The sequence below is a fragment of the Microtus oregoni genome, unplaced genomic scaffold (genome assembly GCF_018167655.1).
Source record: "Microtus oregoni isolate MIOR12 unplaced genomic scaffold, Mior012 000025F_ref0000491, whole genome shotgun sequence".
NCBI classification, from domain to species: Eukaryota; Metazoa; Chordata; class Mammalia; order Rodentia; family Cricetidae; genus Microtus; species Microtus oregoni.
This window is the reverse complement of record NW_024543084.1, coordinates 14,223,724-14,236,697: the sequence shown is the minus strand read 5'-3', so window position 1 is coordinate 14,236,697 and position 12,974 is coordinate 14,223,724. Positions and strand designations below refer to the sequence as shown.

Here is a 12,974-nt window from a genome sequence, read left to right as displayed (position 1 = left end):
GTCAGGAGGAAAGCTTTAGTAGCCAATAGCCGTGGGCTCAGTCTGAAGCTATGAGGGATAAGACATCAGTAGTCACCTACCTCTTCAAGGTACTATAGCTTGCAAGTGGGCAAGTGACAGGCAGGCTCTTAAGCCTACATCAGTCTGATTCTGGGAACTTCCAATGTGGCCGTATTTTATTTTACATGGTCCCAGTGGGCATGCTGGGGCTCCGCATGGGGAAGAGCTATAAACTGAGGTCCCTAAGTGCTAAGGAAGCCCAGAACCTAGCAATCTACCCAGGACTAAATCAATAGGTACAAGTAAGTCAGCCATCGGCAGGAGTCTTCCATCTCCAGGCTACCCACTCGTGTCTGGGGCCTTTGACAGCTGCCGCATGACTCAGGCTCTGAAGGCCCAGTCTATAAACAGTACTTTAATATTTGTATAAATAGACCACAGTATTACCAAAAACAAAACAACAAAAAAATAAACCCTGCAAGAATAGATCATGGAAAATTCTCACTACACACAGGCCTCTCCTGTGCTGCCAGCACCCAGGGCCTCCCTGGCTGGTGACATGCCATGGGAATGCTCGAAGGAAAAGGGCCATCTTGTGGGTATTGTAAAGAGTCTGAGCACCCAGACCCTTGGCTCCCTGCCCATGCTGTTGACCTCTTGATCTATTACAAAAATAATGTCAGCGGGTGGGCGGGAAGAGGAGGAAGGGGGCTGCTTGCTCAGTGGCCCGCTCTGTGGTGACAGCACCCTCTGCCCAGGCTGCAGTGCAGGTTGGCAAGGAGCAGCAAGCAGATGGCGCCCCACTCCTTATCTCTGCACATGCCGGACAAAGGCTTGCACAAGCTGGATCAGAGGCTCCTGAGACTCTGGGCTGGCTTTGGAGAGAGAGGTGGCCTTGCCCTGCGGCGAGGGCAGGACTCCAGCAGCAGGGGAGCTGGGGGTTCCCCTTCTGAAGTATCTTGAGAGGCTGGAAAGCAGCGTGCTCTACAAGAAAAGCAGCACTTTAATGAGGTCCAGGACCACTGTTCTGACCCCAAAGGACAGGCAGCCCCCAAATAGCTTTCCCTGCTGACCAGCCCAACAACCATACCAGCTCTGAGCTCAGCTCCTGTTTCATCCGCTGTTTATCCCGCGGGTGCACAGCCGGATCCCTGAGGTAGCGTACTGCTTGGGAGATGAGCAGATAGAAGCAGTTCTCCATGGTGAACATCAGGAGGGACCTGGGAAGGCAGGTGTGAGCATACCTCACAAACACAGCTGAACCACAGCCCAGAGAATAGCAGCCCATAATTGTCCCAGGCCCTTAAGACTCAGGTCTCACTTTAATGTTCGGGTTCCTTCTGCTTGTGTGCTGAGTCCCACAGCCTGAGTAAGGGATTCTTTTTTCTTGTCCAGCTAAAAGAATAGAAGCAAACAATAAAAAAAATCAAACCAACCATAACAATGGCCAGTTAAGGTCTTGCATACCAGTTGCCCTGGTACCTCCCTGGGTATTCATGGGAACTCCTAGCATGCCACCGTAGGAGAGGCCTAGGCTCCAGGGGCTGGATATGACCCATATTACTCAGAAGTGACAGACCAACTGGAAAGTTATGCGGGGAGGGGGAAGGGCCCTACCTCTCCAAGCATGTTGAGGGCCACGTTCACTGTGGCCAAGAGGGTTCCAAAGGAGGGGGCCACTTCAGAGTCAAAAGTGGGAGTGGTGAAACTCAGGGCAAATAGGAAGTTGTATTCCGCGAGATCCAGGGACTGAAAGACAGAAAACGGCACTCTGGAATTTGCAGGGAGCTCTCAGAGTACAGCACAGTGTACTCCAAAACCCAGGTTCAAGGCTAGTTGTTGAGAACCTAGTGTCATGTATGAGGTGGTAGTTAGTACCTGGTCAAGCAGAATCTGGCAGACATCTGGAGTGAAGTGGCGCAGGGCTGCCAGGGTCCTGCTGAGAATCTTGAGAAGGCCATACTGGACTGTGTGTAAGGCTCGCTGCTCTGAGGCCTCAGTGTCAGCAACAGGCTGCTTGGAGGAGCAGCCAGATGGGGTAGCAACTGTGGTGGTGGCTGTGGTAGTGGCTGGCCTCTGCACTCGAGGAGTGACAGCTGAGGGGAGGCCATCCCCATTTTTGTTCTGAGGAAGAGTGAAGAAATGGAGCCTAAGTTACGGGAGGTGAAAGGTGGTCCTGCCATCAGTGATGGGGCAGATAAGAGTGGCACTGCCTGTGGTGACGAGCTAGGGGCTTTGGTTACCTGTAGGTAGTGCTGCAGCATCTTGCGGCTGTGTAGGAGGGAGGTACAGGCCTGGCACAAATAACCCAGGTTCACCTGAGACATAGGAGGGAGGGACAGGAAAAACTCATGGAGCAACCCCAAACAAATTACTCTCCAGGACACCAGCAGGCCTCCCCTCGCACTGACTGATGCTCTAACTTAGGAGCCACCAGGAAGGCTCAGGCCTGGCATGTTTCAGTTGCATTTCTGGCACATTACATGGTTCTCAATACATCAAAGAGATGGGGATTAGCGTTTCCACACTGCAGAAGAACAGAGGTGATGTGACCTAGTTAAGGTCATATAGACAGAAGCCCATGGACTCCTCCAGCTTCCAGGCCTTCTGAGGGTTTTGAACCTCAGTCTCCCTCACAGAGCCCAAGTTCTCAACCTATCCAGTCTCACTTCACTGTAAAGGGAAGAACTGGCCTATGGAAGCAGACTGCGCCGATCCTGTGTCCCCAAGCAAGAAAACCACACTCAGAAACAGCCCATATTTCCCCAGACCTTTCCAAGAAGTAGTGTTCTAGGCCCACCTGGACATCACGCATAAGCTGAGGCAGGTGGAAGTGCCACTCCTTCCTGAAATGGGACAGTTGTAGGATGAAGCCCACAGTGTGATCTGCTTCCTCCAGGCAGGCTAGACTCTGTACCGTCCTCACTGCATTGAGACACTATGAGGGGAGGACAGCAGAGAATGCTCAGGGACCCGGCACACCACGTCTACCCACCTATGGAGATCAGGTCTTGGGCCCACATATGCTGAGGTGGCTGGCATTACAATGAAGGCTTCCTATTAGGTGACTCAGTCAGATTTCTTCTAGTATCTCAAAGATGAGGGCATTGATACCCTAATCCTACAGTCATATGTGCCAAGTGGCTCTGGGTATCCCCTTTTGTGACGTAGACAGCCCTTACCTGCAATGTCCGCTCCTGATGGACACCCACAAAGTCTAGAGCCTCAGTCAGGAAATTGTAGCGTAGAGTCTTAAGCAACCGCTCCATCAAGGATATGGACAGGCGGTAGACCCCTGGCCAGGATGGGGCATCCAGGGACTTTCGAGAGGTGCTGGGTGTCTGTAACAAATGGCACACATGCTCAGGATTGAAGCCACAGGAACCCACTGAGAGCAGCAGAGTCTCTGTGGTCCAGCTACTGGAAAGAAAAAAATCTCTTGGAGTGGACAGTTATCACTAGCATAAGGGGTAATGCTACCAGATTCAGCAAGAGTAGAGCATTCCAAGCCTGTACCTGCCACTAATCAGCTCTATCTATCAGCTTGCCCATGTCCCCTGCCCCACTCTGGCTCTCGACATGCTCCCTCTAAATTTAGGGAGGCTGGGCCAGAGGAAGAAGATTTAGCAGACTGAACAATTCAGACAAGAGGGGCTGTGAAGATGACTCTAGACCAGGACACGACTGTAGTCAGCCAGAGTTAACTGAAGTCCCTAAAGGGGGCAGGGAGCACAGGATGGGATGGATGGATGGCACGGGCAATCAAAAACATGACTGCAGTCACATGCTGACTTCTGAAGGGATGATAACTGTCCTACTCTCCTGGCACTGGTGACACTTTTTTGTTTGGTGTTTGGGACTAGACTGGAGCCAGGTTCACGCTAAGCACACACTTCGGTGCTTCTGGTAGCTGCATTCCTGAAATCAGGCATGGTACCAGGGGCAGGAGGCTTTGTTCTACCAGAGAGCTGGGATGATATACGGAACGAGCAGCAAGACAGAGGCATCTGTAACCTGAGAGCTACAAGAGGCAAGATCCTAGCACTCACCTGTCCCGTGCCATTGCTGCTAAGCTGGTATACACTCAAGAGGGGCAAACAGATGCTCTGGGTGATGCCTGCTCCAGCCACTGCTGTCGCGCCCTGAAGGAGAAACCCATAATTAAGATGGAACCTTAAAAGACCTGCCAACGGGGCAAAAGACATGACTAGCTTCGGGGAGCATGGGAATCACTCAGCACAAGCAGGATGTCTTTTCCACCCTAAACAGCCTCCTACCTGCTGGGTACGAGCCAGGGTGAGGAGCAGGTGCAAGGCAGCCTCCGTAAAATGCAGGTTCTGCTTCATGCGGAGGCTCACCTCCAGGGTGGTGAGGAGTGTGGGCAGAATGGGGAGCCTTCGGGTCACCTGTAGCCACGAGTCCCCATCCTCATCCACTTCACAAAGCTCCTTAGCCAGATGCAGTCCCAGGACACATACCTGCTGGTAGCCAAGGACAGAGAAGGAAAGGTAGAAAAGAGCAGTTGAGAGATAGAAGAGGAAGAACGCCAGTCCTGGGCCTCGCTACCCATGCTGCTCTCAGGAGTGTGGCTGATGTCACTCTTGCTTTTTGCCCTGCTAGTCTCCCGTGCTTGCTTCTCCAGGAGGGGCAAGTCCAGCAGCTCTGCCACTGGCAGTCTGAGTGGCCTAACCTCTTGCTGACCACAGAATTCACCTTCATCTCCAGTCTTAGGGTTTATCCAAACACAGGTGTTTTACAAACTTAGTTTTAATATCGTTATTACTTGAGAATCTCCTATAGTGTATGCTGATCATATTTACCCTTCAACTTCTCTTAGATCCACCTACACCTCTCTACCACCCACCCATCTTTCTTTTTCTTCTTTTTTTTTTTGTTGTTGTTGTTGTTTTCGAGACAAGGTTTTGCTGTAGCTTTGGAGCCTGTCCTGGAACTAGCTCTTGTAGACCAGGCTGGCCTCGAACTCACAGAGATCTGCTTGCCTCTGCCTCCTGAGTGCTGGGATTAAAGGTGTGCACCACCACCGCCTGGCCCATCTTTCTTTCTTAGTCACCAGGCATGGTGGTACATGTCTTAGGGAGGCAGAGGCAGTCAAATCTCTGTTTGAGGCCAATCTGGACTACATAAGTGAGTCTCTGGCCAGCCAGGGCTACATAGTGAGACCCTGTCTAAAACAAACGAAAACCACCAATAAGAAACACATTGAGTCCAATTATGCTGTTCAGATATACATCTCAGCAGCCATCAGCTGCCAATAGTACCACAGCTATGGGTGGAACTTTGAACACTAAATAGACAGGACCAGAGAAGAACCTTTCTGTGACACATGTCAAAACACTAAGTTACAGAACACAAAAGGAATGTCTTTTTGTAGTATACAATTTGACCCACATAACCATGAAATACCTTTCCTTACTTTAAAAAGGGATCAACATTCTGAGATCCAGAAGTGCTATGATCTACATTCAGAACATCTTATTTTAAAAAGAAGTAGGGTAGGGCTGGAGAGACAGTTGAGAGGTAAGAGCACTTGTTGCTCTTGCAGACGACATAGCTTTGGTTTCCAGCAACCATGTTGTATTCAAAACCATCTCTACCTCCAGTTCCAGGGGATCCACTAACCCCTTCTGACTACTGGGGACATCAGGGATGCATGCAGGTACTACACAAACATACACGCAGACAAAACACTCGTGTTTATAAAACAAATATTTTTAAAATTTTTAATGAAAAAAGAAAAACAACAGGGTTGGAGAGATGGCTCAGTATTGCGGAGCATTTGCTGCCCAGTCCTGAGGACTGGAATGTGGATGCTGTAGACAGGTGGATCAGTAGGGCTTACTGGCTTCTAGCTGAGGTGAGAAAATATGAGCCCCAGGTTCCTGCTTAAAAGGAGTAAACAGTAAGTTTGAGGCTAGTTTGGGCATAGCAGGACCTTAAAAAAAAAAAATGCTGGTAGTAACTAAATAACCTAATAGGTTGTGAGCTTACAGTTTAAAAATCACTGTTCAGGACAGGAACCAAAAAGCTAGAGAAACCCTGTCTCAGAAAAAAAAAAAAAAAAAAAAAATCACTGTTCTAGCTGGGCGGTGGTGGCGGAAGCCTTTAGTCCCAGCACTTGGGAGGCAGAGGCAGGTGGATCTCTGTGAGTTTAAAGCCAGCCTGGTCTACAAATCCAATTCCAGGACAGTCAAAGCTGTTACACAGAGAAACCCTGTCTTGAAACACACTACCTCAAGAAAGGAAACATTGTATATGTTGTATTGTGTACACACAATCAATCAATCCATAGACAGGCAGGCAGACAGACAGACAGACAGAAGATGCTGCCCTGAGGCTGGTCACACACACTTCTCGTGGTCTAATCTTCCTGGCTGCTGCCCATGACTAGTTGTGGCTGAAACGGTAGGGAGGATGGAGCTTCTCCACGGGCTTCTCAAAGCCCTGACTTCACAGGGCTCTAGGACTCCGCAGGCTTCACCTTCCCATTCCCTCAAGGGAGTGACAGCTGCCAGTATGGTTTGTCTGTGACAGAACACCTGCTGTAATCCTCCCTCACCCCATCACGCTGGTCCTTATGCCGAGGCCGAGGGCAGTCATCCGTTTCCATGCTGTCCTTGTCCTCTGCAGCGCTGCCTGATGCCAGGCTGTGGCGGGTCTGATCAAAGAGTGCAATCACCTCTTCTTGGAGAGTCTCGCAGACATTCAGCACCAGCTGGGAGTACTGCGGGATATCACTTACTGCAGAACAGATGGGAAGGGGTGCTGTCACAAGGCAGGCCACTCTCACTGCACACCAAGGCTGTCTTCCTAGGCCGGGGCTGGAAAGGCAGTTAAGTACTAAGAGGGAGTGTGTCAAACTAGGGTAAAAATTCTAAGACTGACACCTTGAGACTCATAGGAAGTGTGTGTGGCCCTATGTTAGGAACTATTAGCTAGGCTGCCCGCTCACCTCGCATCTCCTTCATCTGTAATACCGTAATGAAGGCAGAGAACACTTTGGCCTTGGTCTTCTCCATGAGCTGCTGGTCTGCCTGCAGCACCCCTTCCAGGACCTCTGTCAAGGGCCCAAGGATTTTATCCACAGCACCCAGCTCTCTGAAAGGACACAGTGGAAGCACTGCACCAGAAGCCACAGGCAGTCTGCCCGACTCCGCTCCAAGAAAGGAAGGCAGGCAGGAAGGGTGGGCAGGCCCTGCTGAGGCAGTCGGAGGCCCAGGCCACCTCTCTCATCGTAACACTCACCGCTTCCACTGCCGCAGGAGGACGAGCAGCAGTGTACACATCATGGAGCCGAGCCGGAGGCAGTTCACCGACATTGCAACGAGGAGCTGACAGGAGGAAGAGCAGCAGTCAGGAGTCTGGCTTCTTATAAGCAGGCAGGCACATCTCTTGGCTTCCACGCAGTGTTTCCCTGGCCTTGTGCCCTCCTCACCTAGCACCTCACAGGTGCAATCAGGTGCAAGGAACTGGGGTACCTCTTTACCACTGCAACCTCACCTCCTAGGCCCCGAGCACCAACCTAGCCTCTATGAAACAACCAGATCGTGAGGTCCCTGTGTGACCTTAGGGAAAGGAGACCTCCCAGACATACTTACTAATGCCTTGGTCCCATCAAGCACGTCAAGAAAAAGCTGGCGCCGCACTGCCACATCAGTCAAGTGCATGATGTCGGCCTGTAAGTGCACAGGAAAAGGATTATGTCCGAGACATTTCTCAGACTTTAGGAGCCAAGGGCCCGATGAGGCAATGACTAATTGGAAAGTCATTGTGTCCCTGATTAAAATGAAGCTTCAATCCCTAGTTTTTTATCCTTGGATCTGGTCAGAATCAAGCCCAGATTTGCCTTTTCCTCAAAACCACATCCTTTCTCTGCTCATCTGTTATCAAAGGCTTCCCAGGGGTCAGGAAATTCAAGCCACACCAGCCACACAACCTTCAACCCCACCTATGCTCACTCTAGCCCAGCCCTCCCCATAACCTCCCTTTCCAGTATTTTGAGACTGGTTTCACCATGTTGTTATGCAGGCTGCTCCTAACTCATGATGCTGACTTAGCCTGCCCACCAGCATGTGCCAACCACACCTGGCTCTTCCATCCTTCCTGACCATAGCAAGTTCTTTCTACTTCTGGACTTGGCACCTGCGATTCCATCTGCCTAGACAGCTTGCTCCACAGGCTCGCCACCTGAGGCTTCTTCACATACTTACGGTACCTGGGGCATCACCTCAGAGAGACCACTCTGACCACGCTTACCTCATGTGTTAAACACCACAGCACCTCAACCATTACAGCAAAGTAACAATCTCAAGTTACCTTTTTTCAGCTGTAAATTTTATAAATTTTATAACTTACCTCCCTTAAGGTCACTCTCCATGAGAGCAGACTTATACATTGCAGTAGCCCTGGTGCCTACAGGTGTAGAACAAATATTCTAACAGCTGTGGATGGGTAGATGGGTGGATGTGTGGATGGGAGGGAGGAAGGAATGAGAGAAAGGGGAGGAAGAAAGGGAAGGAGGGAAGGAGGGAGGGAGGGAAGGAGAGAGGGAGGGAGGGGAGGGGAGGGAGGGAGGGACCAAGGCCCCCCAGGTCCATTTCCCAGAAAGCAGAGGACAGCAGAGGCACAACTTCAAGACTGCTGTCTGGCTAGATTTTAAAAGGCAGCGACACAGAAGCAGAGATGCAGGCAGCCAAGCCCTGCAGCAGGCCTGAAGACTTGGAGTCTATGGTTATCACATCATAGCAAGAGTATGCACAGACCTATTCTGTGCTTAAAACTCCAGCCACACAGGTAGTCTATACTGGAAAATAAGGCAGAGAGATGTGCAAGGTTTGGAAACAAGGAGCAGCAGCCTAGGTCAGGCTGTAAATCAGTAAAGAGATTGCCCAGATGCCCTGGAAAGACAAGTTCAACACCATATGCTATGGCATAGTGTGACAGTATCAAACTATGAAAATGCCAAGAATGGTGCAAACCCTTCCCAAACACCAGCACTCTCTCTCTCTCTCAATGGTGAGACGAACAGTGAGTAAAGACACCTGCTGCACAAGCCTGAGGCCCTGAGTTCAGTCCCCAGAACTCACATAAAGGTGGACCTGACTGCACAGATTTGTGCACACACTAATGATAAATAAAGTTTTAAACTCACTATACAGTGAAGAGACAGCGGCCTCCATCCTTCCCTAGAACCACTGGAAACACACAGCCAGAAGGCACAGCACCAGAGGCAACTATATGTCCCATGAGAGGCACACCCCGGGCTAAGAAGCCTTCAGGATGTCTGATGGATTTGAAACTTCTCTGTCCTGTCCCCAAAATGTCCTATTAAATTAAAACTCAGCCCCAAGCACCTGCCCACCCTCATCTCTTGGCATAAAATCTGTTGCATTAAATGTTCTCAGGGACAAACCCGGTTTCCTTTTATCCCAAGAAAAGCTGCATGTGCTTGGATATCACTGCCTCCTTAAAACAAAAGCCAGATGCCCAAGAGGTGCTTACATGACTGGTGGCAATGATGAGAAGCATCCTCCAGGCAGAGACCAGCATCTGATACTCCAGCAAGGACGTGCAGCTGCTGCCCTCTGTTTCAGCCATGTAAACTGCCAAAGACTTGACATACCCTGACCAGTAGGCAAAGCGTTTCTCGCTGGAAAACTTCTTGAGTGTATCTTTTAATGACTGGTCTAATGAACCCCTATGGTGTCAAGAAAACAAAAACCCTAGTCAGAATTCAAAAGTAGATGGGAATGAGATGAAAATAGGCCCTTGTTGAGGCAGAGGAAACCAGCTCATACAGCAACCAGCTCTAGAATCAGCTCCAAGATAATAAGTAGGGCTGAGGTTCTTTCAGGAATGCCTCCTCCTCCATCAAATTCCAGGTACACAGAATTGTCTTAACACTAACTCTGACAACCATAAATGCCATCAGTGGACTGGCCAGGGAAAATTCACTGGTCCTCCATAAAAATGGGTCAAACCATCTTTTTGTCTGTCCTGCTTAGCAACCTAACTCAATGATAGGCCTCCGCCATCTCCCACTGCATCTCTGACTACAAGTCCATGGGAGAGTGAGTGCTGGAGACACTACTCATTGGTAGGACATTTGCTTAGCATGCAAGAGGCCCGAGTTTGACGTCTAGCACTACACAAACACGAACAACAACACCACCACCTCACAGGAGAAGGGACTCACTTAACTACGTAGTATATCTCCAAACATATTATCTTCATGATTAGGGCACAGGTCTCCAGAATGCTGGGCTGTGGAGGGGAAAGAGCAAAACACACTAATTACATGGAAAAAAAACACATATCCATCCCACCCCTGCTGAGAGCAAAGACCTCACACTTAGAAAACAAGTAAACACACCTTTATGGAATACAAACTGGCACCCACCACTGGGCAGGGCACTGTGTGCACAATGTGGAGACATCAGAGCCTTCCACCTGAGCAGGCATGCCACTCCGCTTCCCAGAGGACAGGAAGCAGGCACTGCTCTGCAGAAGGAGCGTCATGTGAAACATTCTGTATGTTCAAGGCACGATCCTGTTCTCCACATTACAGACCAACCCTTCCCCTGAGAAACTCCCAGGCACTGTCCTACCCTCCACCATGGCTCACCTCAGATGTCTCTGAGGGAGGAGAAAGAGTTCCAAACAGCGGGCTGGTTAAATTTTCCCAAAACTTGGGTCTAGAACAAAAACACTTGTTAAAATGACACTTTTTCTTCCCCATAGTCCCCTTCTCTCTAGTCCCCTTGCTAATATTTTTTCAAGTTTTAATGTCCAAACCCTAAAATGTTTTTCATAAATTAACTGTTCTTGTATAAATGTAAAAAGTCCATTAATAAGCCAAGCAGCACTCGGGAGGCAGAGGCAGGGGAATCTCTGTGAGTTCGAGGCCAGCCTGGTCTACAGAGTGAGTTCCAAGACAGCCAAAGATACACAGAGAATCCCTGTCTCGAACAGTCCGGACCCAGGTTCAATTCCCATCACCCACATGGCAGCTCACAACTCTGTAACTCCAGTTCTGGGGGATCCAACACCCTTACTCACATATAGTATATATAGGCAAAACCAGTGCACATTAAATAATAATAATAATAATAATAATATAAAAAAAAATCTCAAACAAACAAAACAAAAACCCCAGCGAGATGAGGTGCTAGAAGCCTTTAATCTCTGCACTTGGGAAGGGTGCAGAGGGTTACAGGACTGCTCTGAGTTTGAGGTCAGCCAGGTATATAAAGCAAGCTTCTGGTAAGTCAGAGCTAAACAATAAGAGCCCGTCCCAAAAAAAGCAAACAAGAAAAAAGAAAGAAAAAAAAAGTTAGAGTCCCGGGTGCTTAACTGTATGCTAACTGGTGAACTCCTAACAAACCTACTTCCATTTTACAGATATGAAGAAGCACACTCATGAATCAGCTACCACTCAGATGAGACTTACTTGGTTCTGAGGACAAGCATAGCACTGTCCCTACGATCTTGCCACAGGGCATGAAGGAAGGCAATGGCTGCACGATGCAAGAGGGGTGGGCACCAGTATCGATCTTGTTGCTGGGAATCAATCAGCTCCAGCACCACATGGAGACAGCTCCACACACCAAGGCTGAATTCCTGCAAGAGGAACAGGCAGGCATTCAAGTTCCCTAACTGCACTTCCAAGAAGTATGCTCAGCTCCACCCAAGGAACAGGCTCACCTTGGAGCCATTGCTGCCATCCTTCACTTCCAGATTCAGAAAGAGCTCGATGAGACCTGGCTGCGTCTCCACAGCGACTGTAAGGAACTCCAGAATCATGACTTTGATGCGCATGTCCTCAATCTTGCTCTGAAGGCGGGTCAGGAAGGCATCACGAATGGCAGCTGCATCACTGCCCAGGCAGGCATACACTGACATTGGGGCCACCTGGAGAACAGAACACACAGGTTTAGGGCTCTGTGCCCCGAAAAACTTCAGGAGTTCTGCAGAAGGGCAATGACAAATTCCAGGAAATTGAAAATAAGAAAACAACCCAAACTTAAATTTCTGGAGTGAAACAAATGTACAGAAGAAACAAAGAAGTAACGGCTGGGGAGATGGGTCAGTTAAGTGCTTGCTGCACAAGCATGAAAACATGAGTTCAGATCCTTAGCCTCCATGTAAAGACTGAGGCCGAGGAGCCTTCTATCTCTAGTACTGGGAAGCAGAAAGCAGAGGACCTCTGGGTTTGCTGATGAGCAAGTGTAACCGACAAACAAGCTCCAGATTCAGTGAGACACTCTCAAAACGTAAGATGGGCAGTAATGGAGGAAGACACCCAATGTTGACCTCTGGCCCATACAAACATGCACACACGCATGTGCACACATGGCTGTTAAACATTTCTCACAGCAGAATTAAGTAAAACACGAAGTATCTGTCTACCTATTAGACTGATATAAAAGAATTGATGATGCTATCACGGTAAAGATATAAAATTTGGTGTTAAGACTACAAAGTGGGCAGGGCAGCATGGCTCATGCCTTTAATCCCAGCACTCAGGAGGCAGAGGCAGGAGAATTTCTGTGAGTTCCAGAACAGCCAAGGCACACAGAAAAACCCTGTCTCAAAAAACTAAAAGAGTACAAAGTGCAGGGGCTGGAGAGACAGTTCAGTGGGTATAAACACTTGCTCTTAGCTGGGCATTGTGCCGCACACCTCTCATCTCAGACTCCAGAGGCAGAGGCAGGCGGAGCTCTGTGAGTTTCAGATCAGCCTGGACTACATAGTTAGGACTCAGTTTCCAAAACCAACCCACCAAACAAGAACACCTTTTCTTGCAGAGAACCCAGGTTCAGTTCTCAGAACCCACAGAGTAGCTTACATTCATCTGTAACTCTAGCTCCAGGGATCCCATGCCCTCTCCTAAACTCTTTGGGCACCAGGCACAAAGGTGGTGTGCATATATACATATACACATGCAGACAAAACAC

At 49.3% G+C, this 12,974-nt stretch overlaps 1 protein-coding gene across 1 annotated transcript in view; it reads right to left on the bottom strand.

Moving 5' to 3' along the window:
- Positions 1-395: 395 nt before the first annotated feature.
- Positions 396-12,974, bottom strand: part of Nup188 (nucleoporin 188) — a 54,151-nt gene continuing 41,572 nt past the window's right edge. The window contains exons 26-44 of the mRNA XM_041675070.1: positions 11,722-11,928; positions 11,468-11,637; positions 10,643-10,712; positions 10,214-10,281; positions 9,520-9,715; positions 7,617-7,694; positions 7,264-7,349; positions 6,971-7,116; positions 6,578-6,759; positions 4,278-4,478; positions 4,050-4,142; positions 3,183-3,341; positions 2,801-2,938; positions 2,244-2,318; positions 1,879-2,124; positions 1,618-1,749; positions 1,322-1,395; positions 1,091-1,220; positions 396-984 (exon numbers count right to left, since the gene is read on the bottom strand). Coding sequence (XP_041531004.1) covers positions 808-984; positions 1,091-1,220; positions 1,322-1,395; positions 1,618-1,749; positions 1,879-2,124; positions 2,244-2,318; positions 2,801-2,938; positions 3,183-3,341; positions 4,050-4,142; positions 4,278-4,478; positions 6,578-6,759; positions 6,971-7,116; positions 7,264-7,349; positions 7,617-7,694; positions 9,520-9,715; positions 10,214-10,281; positions 10,643-10,712; positions 11,468-11,637; positions 11,722-11,928 — 2,628 coding nt within the window. The 3' untranslated portion in view covers positions 396-807. The remainder of the gene's footprint in view (positions 985-1,090; positions 1,221-1,321; positions 1,396-1,617; positions 1,750-1,878; positions 2,125-2,243; positions 2,319-2,800; positions 2,939-3,182; positions 3,342-4,049; positions 4,143-4,277; positions 4,479-6,577; positions 6,760-6,970; positions 7,117-7,263; positions 7,350-7,616; positions 7,695-9,519; positions 9,716-10,213; positions 10,282-10,642; positions 10,713-11,467; positions 11,638-11,721; positions 11,929-12,974) is intronic.